This window comes from Anopheles bellator, chromosome 2, assembly GCF_943735745.2.
Source record: "Anopheles bellator chromosome 2, idAnoBellAS_SP24_06.2, whole genome shotgun sequence".
Classification (NCBI taxonomy): Eukaryota; Metazoa; Arthropoda; class Insecta; order Diptera; family Culicidae; genus Anopheles; species Anopheles bellator.
Genome location: NC_071286.1, coordinates 71,670,517 through 71,688,280, shown reverse-complemented (window position 1 = coordinate 71,688,280; position 17,764 = coordinate 71,670,517). Strand labels below are relative to the sequence as shown.

The window sequence follows — 17,764 nt, the reverse complement described above, 5'->3', positions numbered from 1 at the left end:
AAATAAGTATTGAAATTTTGGCCAACGTTAATCATCAAATGTGAATAGAAAATCAAACACCTCTGTACACTCCCAGAAAACTGGGGAGCTTTTTTATGAACTAGTTGATGTTTGTAGTCCATCAAAGCCCGGTAATTGTGCTTCTCTGAATTAGGTTCATCGTTTGTCTTGCCGTGTTTGCCATCACGGACGGCAGCAAACTTTATGGACTTCCTACCCAGGACACCTACACGCCAAATCCACTGTGCACGACCCGGTAATGAAGTCGCGAATGAAGTCTTTTTAAAGTCGGGCCAAGCATATGGACCGACTCTACAAAACTAAAGCTGCGTCAGCCAGGCCCAGGGGATACCGAGAGCACACCGTCGGCGGTCAGCAACCCGCGGTCGCGTTGCAAATCTAACGTGACCCAAGTTATTTTCCCTACGTTCCGGTCACCGAAAGCAACGATCATCGTCATTTAATGTGGGTGGAAGCGATCGCCTACTCAACTGACTAGACGGGTTACAGTCTCCATTGCGGGGCGTCGACGAACACGGCCACAACACCAGCACCAGATCGGTACCGCAAGTCTGACAGGTCTCGTTTACAATGCGAGAAATGTTTTGCGTTTCTTTTTCGTTATGATCATCAAATTACACAGTTATTGCGGGATCGCATTTGCCCCATCTGATTCCGTAGTCGCGATCACGTAGCCCGGAGGGGAGAAGTAGCGTATCCGAAAGATTTCTACCCATGTTTAGCAATATCTTAAACTGATTCTCTTCCATCGCCCAGGAGGAGCCGATTAGTAGCTGCGCCGCCATGATGTCACTCGTCCCCTACAGTTAGTTTTACTGCTGGCCTCGTGTTCGTGAGTACGCCTCTGCACTTTACACCAAATAGGCTGCGGCTCAAAAGATGCACAGGTTGCACTCGTGTCGGGAAGAAGCTGAACCCAACGCAAATATGGAGCGCGATGACAAGTGAACTCCGAGCGTTTGTGCATCCCAAAGCACGTGGTACTACTTTCTAGAAAAGGAGGTTCGATAAATCAGTTTTATTGCGCAAAACAATCGACCCCCATTTACCTGTCTCATTATAGGCTTGGAGGGGCCCAACTTGTCTTTTATCTCAATAAATTTTTATCTCTACGCCGTTTACCTCTCGCGGGTGGTAAAAGTTTATCCATTCACTGAAGTTTCGGAAAAAATAGAACAATCCGACACCCGTGAGCGTTCATTTCATACAAGACATTTTGCTGTTTGTTTATTTGTAGTGTAAAAAAATGGATCGACATCTATCCAATAAGATTTCCATCGTTATCGTTTTTTTTGTTTAGTTTTTCTGTAATTTTTCTGCTGATCTCCGTAGTTTCCGCCAAATCTTTCCCTTTGCTAATCCCTACGGTACAACCACGAAGTGACGCCTGAAACAGTCGTTCCACGATTCAGGTGACGGTTGGTTGTTTTTTATCTTCATAGTATCTCTCTCTGTGTCTCTCTCCCTTCACTTTCGCTCAGCTCACGCTGGTCTAATGACGCTAATAATTAGATTTTTGTATTGATATAGTTAATCCACTGTTTCACATATTTTCGTTAATGCATAGTATATGTTCCGTTCCTTGTTTCGACGCTCACCCGGTTGGTTGCCTCTGTGGTAGCGGTTCGGGGCGTTCGGGTTGTGTTGTGGAAACAATTTAACGACTATTTAGCATTACCTCAACATCACTTTCCTTGCTTCTCCGTTATTGTAATATAGGTTTGCCTTCTTTTGCGTTCTCTGTTCGAGTCGACATTTGGGTTATTTGAATTTTGTTATTGAATTATGATGATTTGTTTCCTTTGCCATCCCGTACAGCTTCGATCGGTTCAAAGCAAGTTGCCCCCTTCCTTAGGGTACCGCGCATTACAACCATCGTTACGACGACGATCCTTCTCGCATGGCCAACAGATGCTACTAGTGCTTCCGATCATCATCGTTTGAGAGACTGACTTATATTGAATTATTTTAATGAAAGATAAAACAAAATCTTAACCAGGAATTTCACAGAGCACGCGATGGCGCAGCATTCCCGGAACTTGGTTCACTCTTCGCTTCAGGGGCTCATTTTGATTTCCTGTCCGATTTAGCTAGTTTGTGTTAGGAATAGTAAAAGTTAATAGTATCGATAGTAGATTCCTGTGCGCTGGTACAACCCTCAGCCAGGGTTCGCTACTGGTTGAGTTCTCCTCAGTGGTAAATCTGTGATCCTCAAAAGCACGAGCACTTACTAAGCAATAGTAGTGGCTACGATTTTCGGTAATCATAATGACGCTATCTACGTGCGCTCGATTTCGCTACACTTGTGCCATCAGCTCTACCCGCCGTCTTGCTGGTGGTCAAATTAAGGATTGAAGGAAAAGAAAACGGCCCGATTCAAGGGAGAAGACAAAATCGGCAGAGCTTGAGATATACATAGTATAAACACGTACCACGACGCGAGGGATGAGGCGCGAGACGCCCCGTAAATCTAAAATTAATCGAACGAAAACATTGATTTATGTACACAGATAATAATATTATTGAGAAGTCTGTTCCACACGTCATGAGATTTAAACATGCACCCTTTTCTGTTTCCACCGGCACGCAACTGTTACGAAGGTGGAATCGGTACGCGTGTCTCTGTGCGGATGTCCGGAAATTATCAACTTTCCACGGGCAATGGCAGCGGACCTAGCCATAGAAACGTACACTTTAAATATCACTTAAATACCTGCTACATTCTACGCCGGGTAATCCGGGTTACGGCATCCTGTTGCGCTTGGTGTGTGTTAGTAACGTTCACTATTGGGCTACCGTTGCAGTTGGGCGAACCGCTCAAGTACATGTGGTTTGATTTTACGTTCCTTATCATCGATATCGGGTTTTGCTTAGCTACTGAGAGAACTGGTGTATGTATGTTTATGCATATCTTCATGTATTCTGCTGTTGCTACAACTACGACGATCAACGATCACGATCTTCTGGTAGATCTTTCCAGCCTACGAGCTGGACGAATCGAGTCAAATCACGGTTCATTCTAGCACTGTTCCAGTGTGCGTCTGTTTTATGGTCGTCTTTCTCACGCGTCAAAGATTCGCGCCCCTACACACTACATCTACATTTCCTTATCAAACGGATGCCTTATACTATCAAACCAACCATATTGTGTATTGTTTCTGTTTTGCTTGTATAATTTCCATCATCAGTCATTTCTGTTCGCCTTAGCGCCAATGTAACGGCAGTATCCGACCAAACCAAACGTATATTAGAACATATAACTTTGGTGCCCGACCTCCCTGCCGCTCAATTCCACTGCGCAGTGCCGGGATTTTACTTTTTGAATGATTGCCTTTAAAAACACAAGTTAGAGCACGGCAGAGTAAAAACGTATTACAAATCCTCATCCGACTAATTGATAAGAGAACGAAACGCTTCTTCCGATTCAACTACCGATAAAACGAGAGCACCGAGATACGAACCAAACCCATCATCGCAGGTTTCGCACCGTTCGAAACGAAGTAAATGCCAGCGGGTGCTCTAATCAGTGAGCCCTTGCGCGACGGCCGCCAGTTGATCCTTCAGTATTCGGAACCCGGGCCGGTCTTCGGGGCTGTGCGACCAACACTTTTTCATGACCTAAACGGAGCGGGGATAACCAGAGTTAGAATGGAAGATTGACGGTGGTTTTTGCTCCAACGGTCTGGCTACGTACGTCGTAAATTTCTTTAGCGCAAGCTTTTGGTTTCTCCAAGATGATGCCGCGCTGGACACGCTCAACCACTTCGGTATTTTTTAGGCGACCGTAAGGCATCTTGCCGCACGTGAACACTTCCCACATTAGGACTCCTGAAACAGACAAAGGAAGAGCAGGTTACGGTATCGGTTTGTGGTGGCCGGGATTGATCGCGCAACGCCTACCGTATGCCCAGACATCGCTCTTGGAAGAGAATCGAGTGTAGTTCAGCACCTCCGGCGGGGCCCATTTGATGGGGAACTTGGTACCGCCAGAGCTGGTGTACTGATCGTCCAGGACGTACCGTGCCAACCCGAAATCGGCCACCTTTACGGTGTTCTCGGAGCCCACCAGACAGTTGCGGGCCGCCAGATCACGGTGAATGTAGTTGTGGCGCTCCAGATAAGACATACCTTTGCAAACCTGTGGCAAAACCAACGGAACCCCGAACGTGAGCAGGTGAGGCAGTTCCGTAGGCGAACGACGGGATACGAACCTGTATGCACATGTCCAGCAAAAGACCCATATTGCCGATCAGCGACTGTTCGTGCCTTCGCAGGTAGTTCAACAGAGAGCCGTGCTTCATGTACTCGGTGATGATGTAGATTGGTCGGTGCTTCGAGCAGACACCGTACAGCTGCACCAGATTGGGATGTTGGAGTTTACTGTAAACCGAACCGTATCGTGTGTTATTGTCTTCGTTCTCTGCAGACCGGTTGCGGTGGACGCTACTTACGTCATTACTTTTGCTTCCTCGATGAAATCATCCTCCGACATGGTGCCCACCTTCATCATCTTGACCGCGGTGTCGATCGAGCCGCGCCACTTTGCCCGCCGCACCACACCGAACTGGCCGGAGCCCAGCTCTTCCAAGATCATCAACTCCGAAGGATGGATCTCCCATTTGTCTGCACGGGGATTGAAAACGTTAGCATTGAGAATCGCACGGCTGGGGAAGAATCCGCTTACCATGAGACAACCCAGCCGTCGGTGGCACGGGACGATCGCACGGGGACGTCTTAAGGCGACAGGCGAGACCGCCGGAGTTATGGCGATGGTAGTTGATCAAGTCCGGAATGGTTTCACAGCAGTGCTTCTCGGAGAGGTAAAATTCCATTCGTGCGTTCTGTTTGATATGGTAGTGCTTCACGTGCGATTGGGGTCTGCGTTGGGGAGGAAGAGAAACACAAACAACATTAGGGAAAGATCGAAGACCGCTTGATCGGCCAAGAACACGTACACTTTGGTATGTAGCGAGAGTGTGTAGAGACCCTTGGTGGACGATTTGCGCACCACGAAGCAGCCCTCCTTGTCGTTCTGCTTCAGCAGCGATTCGGCCCGCTGCCGGGACATGTCACCGACGTACCAGTCGTACTTTTGCAGTCCCAGCAGCTCCTTCTCCTTGACGTAATTGCTCGGTATGTAGCCGATCGTGCCATGCTGATCCTTCACCTTCCACCAGTGCTCCTGTGAGTCATCGATCACCTCGTACTCGGCATTCTGGAAAGAGAACAGAGGATGAAATCCGATTATCACGGCGCTGTTAGGGGACGGATCGCGATCGACAACGTACCTTCTCGAGCGAAAGATCACCACTTTCGATGGCCTTGAACGGGTACAGGGCCACGACGATCTTAACCCGCGGTGAGACATCCTGTCAAAGAAAAGAGAAAACATATTACTTCACAAACGATCGGCTCGGCTCCTTATTAATTGCTTCAACTAGAACATCCGGTCGTCGCAAAAGTCAAGCCTAACGAATGGAACGAAATTAGCCTCACAAAATAGCGGCAGCCGCAGGGGCAGTAATAAAAAAAATGGCCAGTTTTACGCAAAATGCGAAGGTCCCGACCAAAATGCCGGGCGTAAGGAAATTGCAAATAACGTACGATTAATTAGAAGTCGCCTCGCACTCCATTTTCGGTTGCATCGCGGCGATTGCAGCGCCCGCCCGGGTGTTGACGAGCGACGTCGCCGTTCGGCTACGGCCGTCCCCGACCGAACGAAGCGCGCGACCGCGAAGGGCAAACAACGATTGCAATCAGCAGTTAAAAAAACCGCGGCGGTGGGCTCCGTCGGTGGGCTTAATGCACCGCGCCGACACGGTGATGGGCGCGGCGGCGGTGCGAGATCTTTTGCCAAATCCGCTTAACGGCCGATGGTGTCGTGAGAAACTCATCGCTCCGCTCCGCGTAAAATAAGGCCCGCCGTCGTCGTCGTCATCGAACTGATTTGAATGTAAATTTATGTTGTGCGCGCTGCCACCCATCGCCCGTGAGACGGTGATAAAACAAAAATTGTTATAATAATCATGTTAACGATGGGAAGGCCGGCAACCCGGGGGGGCCACCGAGCCACCCCGCCGGAGACTAAATCCCCGACGACGACGACACGGCCGAAAAGTGCACATTCGACCGGGGCGGGCGGGAGACAACCCTACCGAGGGGGACCCGGAGAGAAAAAACAAGAAGCGAAACCGGAAACGGGACGGACTTACCTTTGCCTTTGTGTTCGGTGTTCCAGGCGCTGCTGTCGGACCACCGGGCATATTTAAATCCCCGCCGCCGCCGCTGCCGACGACGCCGCCGTTCACGTGCAGACCGACTCCGTTGAGGGACGCCGTTTTAAAGGAATTCACAGTCGGAGACTGCCGGGTCGGAGAGAAGAAAAAAAGGAAAAGAATGGGGAGCGTTTAAAGCATTAGCATTAAAGAAATATTTAAAAAGACGAGCATCGCGGCCGAGGCAGCATTGGGAAGCGTTCTATTCGTTTGCGTACACGGTCTGCGCTGCGTTGTTGGCGGCTATTGAAACCCATTATTTTGTCACTGCCATTAGTTCACTGGGGTCTGGGGCTCCGTGCAAGTCACTCAAACGATAATTGGTATCGTTCTGATCGTTTGGAGATTCCAATTTTTACGGGGAATGAGAAAGCACCTTTTTCGCTCCTTTTCGTTTTGGACTGAAACAACTGTAGGAATGTGTGTGTCCGCTCCAAATTAAAGTCCCTTACGCTGTCCACTTGAGTTCTGTGGCACACTAAAAATCAATATAATGTGCAACGATTATTCTCGCGCACCGTCCATTATCTTGAGGCCGTTTAATTGGCCCGCAGCCTCCCATTAGACACACAGCGGATCAGTGTGCAATGATCGTGAAAAGACCGTCGAATGACGGAAACAAACCACAATAATTTCGGGCTGCATGCGTGCCATAAAATCATAATTCTCATTCTACCAAAACATTTTCCAAAACGATTCGAACCTCCCGTCGCGACTTTGGGGTCTCCAAAGCGAGAGAGAGACGCGACAAAATGCGCGCAGCGTGTGGTGCGTGAGAAAATATTTGCCAGACCAAAACCAAAACATGGTTCTCCGAATGGTGGCAGCCACCACGACCGACCGAAGAGACGTCCGAATGAAACGAATTTAATAATCTGGCCCTGCGCTGCGCGCGCCGTTCTGCAGCATGAAAGAAAGGAGTCCAAAATCAGAGCAACGACATCGCACCGTCCTCGGCAAAAAACAGCAGCGAAAGAAGCGGCACAGCAATTCGACAACATTGGACCACTCCTACAAAACAAGTTAAAGGATGCTCTTCCTTCGCGCACTGCGGCTTCGGAAGATCGAGACTATCGGCGGATAACGATCGGGTTGGTTTCGCTACACGCCGGGTATCGAACCCGGAGCAGAGTACGGCTGACGAGCGTGAGATCTTGTCGTTGGAGCTCCACAGTATCAAATATCGTCAGCCGGGTCCGTCGGGGAGCTTCTCTGGAGCTCGCGATCGCGATCATTTCCATTTCGTTCGCATAGGCCTCCGCCGGTGCTGGTGGCGTTTTCGTATGCTCCTCGGGATTTATGTTTTCGCCCCCCCGGGGCTGATTAGTACCTGTGGCTGGGCAACGAAGGTGGGCGTTATGTTGCCTAAGCTGCTCGAGCTGCTGTTGAGATGGTGCGGCGACTGCTGCTGGGAGGATGTTTGCTGCTGCAGCTGGGGCGGTGTGGACTGCTGCTGGTGCTGCTGGAGGGCCGCCTGAAGGGCCTGTTGGTGCTGCTGCTGTTGCTGCTGCTGGAGATGCACTTGCTGCTGGTGGTGCTGCAGTGACGGCGAGTGGGACTGGGAGTGCTGCGCCGGGGATTGCGGTTGCGGCTGTGGCTGCTGTTGGAGCAACCCGGTGCCCGAGTGGTTCTGCGGCTGCTGCTGCTGCTGAGGGTGTAGCTGTGGCTGCTGAGGAAGCTGCAGATGACCGTTCGGCACGTTGGGGCTGGTACTTCGGGTAGAGTTTTGGGCAGGAGAGCTTCCAGTACCTGGAACGAAGGAGCGAAAAGGGAAAACGTTCATTAACGATCGTGATCGTGAACGATCTGAAGCGAAACGTTTGATTGGTATGGAACGATGCAGAAGCTAAGCTTGGAGTGCTTTTGACCCGATCTTTGCTGAAGGTCGCTTAATCAAGAGTTCGTATACAAGTATTTCGTTCAATCAAAACTTCATATTTGTCGAGGCCTCCGAATATTAGCATAAATTTCGTAGCATGTAATTATTGGTTTGCCCACAAATTACTAAGGAAGACATTACCAATTTCCGAAAGGATCTTTCTCTCCACAAAGAAAGAATCGAATAATGTTCCTTGCGGGAGAGGATGCATTTCGAGCCTGCGGCCATAAACGCCCCAGAGCTTTGGAATGTTTTAAGTGGCCACAGCCCGATCTAAACGATGTATCATAACTCACGATTAGCTCTCCCGTGTCGGCCCATGTCCATTCATACCGACGATCGTCGGGCGGACCGGTGGATTCATTCATGGCAGTTTCGCAACGCTTCTTCGCATTAGCGCTGACAGGAAGTGGAGAGGATTCGTGGCTCTTTGTTTCGTCGCGATCGTCCTGCGAATCGCAGCACGATCGCCGGTGGTGGAGTGTGCCTTTTTTCATTCAGAATTTTTATTACGTCGCTAAATTCGCAACGCGTAGCGGAGGACACCGTGGGAAGACACATCTCCGGGAAGACGGCGCGCTGCACCGTGATTCAACCTGGCTGCATTTAGCCCGCGGGCCACGTTGCGCGGTGATGCGTAATTGCGTGTGGAATGTTTACCGCTTGGGTGTGTAACGTTCTGATTGATCTTCGCTTGTGGCATCTCGGGACTGCCACGGGATCCACAGCTCCGCAGGATAATTTGTGCCGTACAAATAACGGATCGCAAACGCCATCAGCGGTGTAGCGGGCAATAGAAAATTCTCTAGCCACCGCAAGAAATGCCCGAGAAATTGCACACTCCAAATAGCTCCGGGCGCTTCCTAATCGACCGCGGCACGCAACTAGCGGGCGAGGAGGCCGATAACTATATCTGTCCGTCCCCGCCCGTCGGTCCAGTGGCCAATTGAGTTTCAATTTATTATCATTCCTGTGACGTTACGAAGAATTGCTCGTGAGAATGTTTCTCTGTCATATTTTAAATTCAACCATCCGGAGAATGGCGGACAGTCCTCCAGGCGGAGGTAACACAATCGCGACCATAATTACGGGGATGAGCCCGTTCGAAGAGAGCTGGCGAGCGAATTTTTACGAGTTTCGGTAGTTGCCCCTGAAAATCCGATACCAGGCAGAGGTTCGCCATATTTCATTTGCGCTTTTATGGCACACACTTTCTTTAGGTGGCGGTTTCCACATAATGACGTTTGAGACAGCTCGAAGGAAGCACCACGGTGGCAGAAATCGCGGGCTAATCAGTGCCGGGCACCCAAACACAACCCGAGCCCGAGGCTTAATGTACCTTGAAGCTGGCTGATGTTTGCAACCATCTCGTTACATAAAAATGAGCAAACGAGCGTGGCCGGCAACGGACCCAAACGGGTTGCCCAAAGTGACGCCCGGAGTGCATGAACCGTGGCCGGCCGGCTCCTCAGCGACGTTCGTTGGCCCCGCGGTGTGGACCCCGATCCGAGGCCGGGAAAGAATAATGGAGTCGTGGACGGACCTCGCGCCGTGGGGAGCAGGCGAAGGTTTTACAGCAAGAGAGTTCAACTTCGGTTTGGAAAACCCCATCAAGCGGACCGCGGCCGTTTGACGTGAGTTTCCGACGGCGAGCGTGTAATGAGCCGTGGCACGATCGAGCTAGAGAAATAGACAAAATAATGTGTGTGCTGGTTGGCCCGGGTGGACCATTACCGTGGAAGAACCTGCGCGCGCGGTTCGTGTCGCACTGAAGTGCGCCACTTCCGGTGTATCGTGCGTCGAACGCCGGATGCAGTGTGTCCAGAGCGTCAAGTAGTGCGCGTTCGAGTAGGCCAATTTCTATTTTCACGCTCGTGGCATCCGGCCCTTCAAAGACGTGGGCAGGCGCGCTTCCCACCGAGTCCACGCAGTGCAACACGTGCAGTTTTACTGCACCGAGAGAGGATGTGCAGTGCGCGCTGGTGTGCATTTCAATTGAAGCGACCCTTCAAACCACCTCCTTTGGGCTTTTGTGCGGGGTATGTTGTCCCGCATCGCTCCGTAAATCAACTCTCATGGACGGTTCTGCGTCTGAATGCCCGAACAGTTTATTTACTGCTTCCTGCAAAACGATACTTTTCAAAGTGAAACGTTTCGCGTTTGCTTGCAAAACTGGTACGTTCCAGTGGACGAAGAGGCGCAACGATAGAAAGAAGTTGTGAACTATAAATACTGATTGAAAAGTCGTTGAAAGTTCACTAATTAATAAATAAATAATGGCTTACTAACAAGTTTCATGAAACTCTATACAATTTTAAAATAAACATAAATTATTTATGAAAACACTCATTTGTCAACATCAAAGAGAAACGAAGACAAAACCCAACACCAAAAATGAGGAATAGAAACACCTGTGGCAAATTGAATAAAGAGCGATAAAACGTGAAAAAGATAACAGATCGCTTAAAGGGAAAAGTGTAAACCAAAAGAAAGGCAATTTTCCGTCTTCATTTTGTCACCTTGCACGAAAACCCATCGAAAAGAGTCGAGGAAAACGAGGAAGGTCCATGAGGAGTCCTCTTTGCTCGTTCGTTCGGTGGCTTCTTCGCCGCCCGCCAAACACAGGAACGCATCCATCATCAGGTGGCGGTCGACAAAATTATGTTTAATTGTTTTTTGATTGCAAACCCTCTCTGTGTGTGCATTCCGCCGAAAAGTAGCGATCGCATCGCGACCACAGACCTGACCAAACCAAAAAAACTGAATCGAAAAGACCCCTCATCGTTCGAAAGCGCGGATCGCGTTCCACCTCGGTTCCATTTGCCGGCACGAACGAAGGGAAGCGCTAACGACTCACCACCTCGGAAAAAAGCTAAAAGGTGATCGAATGGATCGTGCGACTTCTCAGACGGCCGTGTGGCGGAGGCGTCGGTCAAGAAGATAGCCAGAAAATGGTAATTAAGCTATTGATGACCGGAAACCGGGTATCGCGAGGGTTTGATCTTAAATTCATTTGTTTCTAATAACGCAAACGCAGCCCCCCGTCCGAATGGGGCGGCCCAGCAGCGATGGCGATGAGGCTGAGCGAGCGAATGTTTGGGAAGAGGAAGAATTTTTCGCTTCCCGCATATCGTGTTACCCGCCTAACATATGCTCTTCGTCGGAAATGGGAGAAACGCGAAGACGAGTGAAAATAAAATGTCCAATTTGCCTTCCCCGACAGCGACGAACACCGGCGGCCGGGACCCTTCGACGGAATTGGATCGGCGGCTTCTTTCGGGTGGAAAAAAATAATTAAGAACTACAAGCAAATTTAAATGCGACCCCGCGCAGCATTAGCTATGCGCGGCCGTTCTCTGGTGCTTTGTTTTGCGTCCAACAAACAACCGAACCCGAGGGCACACAAAATGAAGCAATCCCCGATTGCGCCGCGCCGCGCCGTGTGGAGCATAATTTCTTTGTGTGCGCCTTTGGGTCCCGGACGGGCTTTACGACGGGGTCCCACGCCGTCCGGGAGCATGGTTGCGGTGCGCGGTTTTATGATGGCTGTTTTCGGCGGGCAAAACACTCGGAGGCCGCCGCACAAACGAACCGTGACCGTGGACGACATCGAACGTCTCCGAGGCCGCCTGTTAATCCATTAGATTAGGACGGGTTTCAAGAGCTGATGGTGGCCAGATATGTTGTCGCTCACATGGGACCATTTCTCTTCGGCGGGACGATACCCAAAAACTGTACCACTGTGTACTTCTCTTGAGGGTTGTGTGATTTCGGGCGCTCTTCACACGACCGCAAGCCAAGCGTGAAGGAGAGGGCGCGCCACGCCATTAACCGAAGGAAACGCCGAAATGTTTCGATTCTCTCCAGAAGAAGTTAATTTATTTCCATATTTATTTCTCGGGGCTCGACGATCGCACACACGATCACCCCAGGATGATAATCAAAACTTCGTGCTGGATCTTCATAATTTTTCAACGCCGTTCCGTCACCGCCATTCATTGTTTATTGTTTTGCGCCGGGTACAGCGAGCCGCCGGGTGTTGAGATCTCCTTTTTCACTTTTCAAAACAGTCCGTCCGAAAAAAAACCAACCTACGTTGGGCGATAATTAGTGAGAACCATCGAAACATTATGCGATCGCGCGGCCAGCGATCGATGTGAAAGGGAAATGCCGGGCTCGTGGTGCCCCGAAACGGCCGAAAGAAAACCTGTTCCACCGCGTTCCACTCGACGACAATCGCTTCGAGTGGAGAGCCCCCCTGTTAATTGGTGGTCGCTCGCGAGCGCGGTTGCGGTTGCGAAAAACGAGAAAGTATCCTCCAGAAGAGGTTATCCTTGAGAGAGTGACCGGCCGCCGGTGCTGCACCCGGCTACCGAAGATCCTGTTCGATACGGATTTCACGCGATTGTCGTCGAAACCTGTTGCGTGGCCCGCGATGGAGCTGTGCGAACCGGACATCTAAATACCAAAGTATCACCGCACAGCCGGCGGTGGCGCACGGTGGTCACACGTAATCCTTTTCGCACCAGATAATCCTCGTCCGGGATCGCGTTTATTGCATGCTGCGGCTCGCCTTAGGTAAGAGGGTTGTAAAATGGAAACCAGGCTGTTCGGACCCCCCGGCAGGCAGGTCCACGTGGCATACATTTGTGCGCAAGCCAACTAGCAGCAATCCGCGTCCACTGCTAGTCTTTTAGCGAGCCTTTCGATGTCCACAAAGGGATCACCACAAAACGGGTACTTAGCAGACGGGGCTTGATGGTAGCTCCCACTTTTTTGACCCTCTCCGGGTATGTATCTCCTATTTCAGGGCCACGTCAGAATGACACTCGTAATTATGTCTTAGCGTCCAACGCCAGCCAACGCAACACGATGCAACCGTCGGGTGTTACATTCTAATTTAAAGCCACGCTGCTGCAAGCGGACAGCAGCCAGCGAAACAGAGATCGAAAAAATGGGCAACGCAGTTCTGCGATCCTAGAGCACCGCTCCAACTCCGTCACCTTTGCGTGTCCGCGCGACCTACGCTGCCATCTGCCCGCGCCAGAGAGCTACATTTATTGGACCGCGCTGCGCCGTTCTTAATTGGGAACAGCTTTTTTACAACCCCCGGTTTCTGATCTCTGGCTCGCGGCACTCAGGTCGTGGCCGAGATCACGGCACAGTACTTGCTTGCGCCCCTTTCTTCGCCGACCAGTGGCCACGGGCAGCTGGCAGGGATGATGCAACACATGCTGCTTCCAGCGGGGGTTTTTGTGACGTCGATGAAGACGATGTGGAAACCAGCGCCGTACAGGATTAATGAGTTGCGTAGCGCTCCGGGCTCGGAAGAATGGTTTTTTCGGAGCTGGCCTTCTGATCGGCACCGGCACACATCTCAATCGCGAGCGTATTAACAAGGTCTAGAAACAAAAAAAATGTACCAACAGTTTTGCTTTTCAACATTTTTTTTATGAACCTGTTGAAAACGGGGGCTCACTTCAACTTTATGGGTCCTCTTTAGCCAATTATATGTTTATTTCGTATCAAAAAGTCGGCGGCCGCAAAAGGTCGTAACGAATGTATCAGTTGTCCCATAAAACACCACCACCCTTTCGAAGATCGTTAATCATTTTTTGATCACTGAAGTAGTCGTTCAAAAAGGCATAGGGGTTTTGAACCTGGCCAGCTTCGAACCTGTTTGCATCAATTAATCGTGAATCGGTTTAGCGTGCAATAAAGGGGCTTTAAATTAGTGCTCCAGGTGATGTCGGCCGGTACACACCTGACCTACGCGCGGGCCGCTCCCAACGCGTAGAACACCTTTTCGGCTTAAGCGATTGTTCGATCGAGGATCACGGGGCGGACCCGGTGGCGATCGTAAAACGTAAATCAACCGTAATAAAACAGCCGAACCGTCCGGAGTAAGATTTTATACCTTCGAGCGGCACACTGGGGTGAATATTTTGCTACACCGAGAGGTCTATCCGTTTTACGATTATGCGCGCGTGATAATCATACGGCCCCACCGGAGCCCCTTGGCGGCCTATGAGGTTTACCTATGAGTAGTTAAAGGCAACAGTAGCCTCGAAGCCGATGGGGCTAACAAATTAAAATCCTTTCCATAGCGATGCGCGATGCTGTAATCCGCTTAAGAACTCGCATGCGGAGGACACGCGGATGTGGAAAGAAGCAAGACGACCGCGGGCAGTAGCTGCCCCGGGGCGAGCGGTACTTTAAAGCATGCCACCCAGCATAACGGTACAGATTGGGCTTTGGCGCGGGATCAGGGCTGTGCGCGCGCGTGTGGCACCCAGGGTGACCGTGGGAATGCACCATGCAGTGAGACGGACCCTCGGGGAAGGTGAAATGATTTATCTCCACAGCGCATCAGCACTCCATCTCGAAGTCTGTACGATGTTTTGAGTGGGCCACCCCATTATGGAGCACCCGTTTTCAGGTGACAAACTGCCATCATTTCGGAACGCACTTTGAAGCCCACACTTTGAGGCAATTACATTTTGATTTACATTTTGTAGTAATGTCGCAACTACTTCTATTCCAAACGGCTGCCGGTTTCTTCATTTCGATTTTTAATTTCCATCACCGTTGAACAGCCAACGTTCATGCGCTTCACTACTTATTGGCCCATCTGATACCGTGACAAAATAAATATTTTTTATGATTTTTAAATCACTATTTGAAGGAACTTAAAGCAGATCTTGTTCAGAAGCTCTTTCTATTCAAGAAAGTTACTATAATAATAAAATAATCCACAATCGGATCGTTAGTTCTTTGCTCGCAATAACAACCCCAACGACATATTTATGGGTTTCAGCAACAAATCGCTCGAAATTTGCTCAGCTCAAAGCACCCAACGAAAGGGTGCAGAATGAAGAAACGTTGGTCACACCCTCCACCAACCAGCGAAGGTTGCACTACTGGAGGCGCGACTATCCATGTCGCCGTGCCGTGTAACTGAGCCCCGGCAGAGCCACCGGCCAGCGGGGGTTGCTGTGTTGCGAAATACGGATTTTAATAAGTCCTCATAAACCACTCGAAACTAATTAATGCAATTGAACTCGTAGCCACTGGCCTGGCGGGGGGCGTTCTGGGTAGCGCCACGCGGTTTATTGCCTCGGTCCTGAGAGGATTGAAGTCTCACTAAGCCAGCCGGACGAAGGTGAGCCCAGGGTGAGCTTCTGAAGCACGTCTACACTTCACGCCAGGCCAGGTGAGAATGCCCCACCACTTCGGAGCGCACGTTCGTACGTGTGGAAACGCTCGAGGAACGACGGTTCTGCAACTGACGACGACGGCCTGTGGCAATGGTGGCGCCGCGCCTCTGGAGAGCATCGACTCACGAGCGTTGCCACACATCGCGCATCAGCATCGAACTGAGACTCTTCACACGGCTCAAGGTCTATAAAATCAACAACTCTATCCAGTGCGTTGATTAGCTTCTTTCGGAAAGACCCCTTAAATGGCCAGTATTTAGAGAAGTTTTTTTTCCGTTGCACAAAACGCAAAAAGGGGGTCACTTTGAAACTGCGCTTTCTTCGGCGGAATCGGAAAATGCAAGTTCCACCGTGAAGCGGCCGGCGTAGGGTTCGCTACGGGGGACCATTAAAATGCTGGTACAATTATTTCACATCAACCGAAACCGAAAACACACGCCGCCGTAGCGTGGGTCCGGGAAAAGCCTCGGCCGCGGTGATCGGTGAAAGTGAAAATTTCAACAACGCCACGCGACCCGCCACGCTAATGTTGTGTTCCGCCCGCGGTTGTGCCGTAATGCCGGTCAATGTTCGGTGCGATGTCGAACTACGGGCGGGCCCTACCTCCCACAAACACATACAGTGATAGCTCCCCCACCCCCGTCGGACAGGCTCGATCGAGGGAAAACTCTCGCGCAGCTCGCACTCTGCATGTGATCTGTGCGCGCCCGCGCCCCGGAGTAAATGCATTATTTTCTCCTTCAATCATCCATCCATCCAGATCGCCCGCCGGTGGCATGTTGGCTGCCGCCATCGATTTAACATGCAATCGACATGGAAGAGAAAACGGTGAAAACATTGGCTGCTAATGTTTGGCGCGTTTAATTGCCGTTAGAATCGTAATGCGGGCCGGCGCCGCGGTTCGAGAAGAAGACGATGGCCAGAGAGGGGAACTCCTCACACAAAACACTCGCCATTAAACTCCAAATAAGCTCCCGCGCCTGTCAGAATCGTTTAACAACAGACTACGCGCCGCAGCAGCGGCGGCAGCCACGCTTTGCGCAATTTTAAATGGACCGCTAAATGGATGCTGGTGGCCCCAGGCACAGGGCCTCAGCACCGACGGAGAGCAGTGTCGCGGCAAACGATGTCGCATTATCCTATTATTATTGTCGCTCACACCGTGGCCGAGCGCTCATTAAGCCAAATTGAATTAATTGTCCGTTGTTGTAATGCGCTCCATAACAGATTCTTTTCTCTCACCTGGCCAGGGGGCGGCCGGCTGATGATGCTGGCAGTGGGAGTGCCAAAATGGGGCAAAACTTGTCGCTCCCCGGACTGAGTACACTTGTTGTTGACATTCCACCGTTCGCTTCGGCTTCGGAGACTCAACAGGACGGTTCTGCGACACATCACAATCACAACACCTGCACAACCGGGTCGATTGACCATTTAGCGGTGCAACGAGCAGCAACAACAGTGTTTACTTATAAACACAGCCCGATGCCCGATGGGTTCGCTGCTAATTGTGGCCGGGAAGGTTTGCAGGAAGTGGCAAAGAAACGAGGTCCACGAGGCCAAGAAAGGCAACGTTGAGATCCTGACTGGCTTGAAAACACAGGCTTGGTAGAGGATCTTCTAGCGAGTGCAGTGCCCATTCAGGGGTCAATTATTTTAGACTCATTAAGGGTCTGACCAATGGGCCCCTGAAAGGGATGCATTAATTGTCTGATGGTAACGATACCCAGAGACTAACTATATAGGGTGATCCAACTAGTGTTGGGATTTTAAACTACCGATTAGTTGACTTTTAAAACGTCATAGTTCAGTCTCGAAATTAATAAGCAGAATTGTCGTGCAAGAGAAGCCAATGCACCCACAGAGAGTGACGAGTTTGATGCGATAACATTCAACAGTGTGAGTCGCAGTAAAACCAAGTAACTTCATTAGTGGAAAGGATGGTCGGAAAAGCGGAGCCCTCGGTGTTGCCCTCTCTCTCGAGAGCGCACACCCTAACGAGATGAAAGTGAAACAAGCACCAAACAAACACCGACCCGCGCGGGGCTTAATGTTGCGACGAGTCGAGTGAAATTGCATCGAAGGAAACCCGAGCTCGATGGAGCGGCCGCTCTCAGGCCATGGGGTACCGTGGGGCCGATGAAACCGATCACCCAAAACCCTCTGACCCTGTGTCGGGCGGCCCTGCGCCACTCGCATCCTGGCTGATTGCCAAACACGAAACGGGGCTCGAGGCTCAGCAATCGTTCACGGAAGCCGTTACGTCGTGTGGAGCCCGATCTGGCTTGATCTTCAGCTTGATGCGGCGAGTGGCGGCGATCGGTGATTTGCGCGAAGATCAATCGAGCTCCATTTGACCTCTGGCCCGCTGGCTT

The 17,764-nt window shown here is 50.7% G+C and overlaps 1 protein-coding gene across 1 annotated transcript in view; it reads right to left on the bottom strand.

Annotated features, from left to right (window-relative positions):
- Positions 1–1,345: 1,345 nt before the first annotated feature.
- Positions 1,346–17,764, bottom strand: part of LOC131212714 (tyrosine-protein kinase Btk29A) — a 55,490-nt gene continuing 39,071 nt past the window's right edge. The window contains exons 5-14 of the mRNA XM_058206686.1: positions 7,627–8,045; positions 6,234–6,383; positions 5,310–5,390; positions 4,977–5,236; positions 4,706–4,899; positions 4,473–4,644; positions 4,233–4,401; positions 3,922–4,159; positions 3,716–3,849; positions 1,346–3,639 (exon numbers count right to left, since the gene is read on the bottom strand). Of these exons, the coding sequence (XP_058062669.1) occupies positions 3,541–3,639; positions 3,716–3,849; positions 3,922–4,159; positions 4,233–4,401; positions 4,473–4,644; positions 4,706–4,899; positions 4,977–5,236; positions 5,310–5,390; positions 6,234–6,383; positions 7,627–8,045 (1,916 nt within the window). The 3' untranslated portion in view covers positions 1,346–3,540. The remainder of the gene's footprint in view (positions 3,640–3,715; positions 3,850–3,921; positions 4,160–4,232; positions 4,402–4,472; positions 4,645–4,705; positions 4,900–4,976; positions 5,237–5,309; positions 5,391–6,233; positions 6,384–7,626; positions 8,046–17,764) is intronic.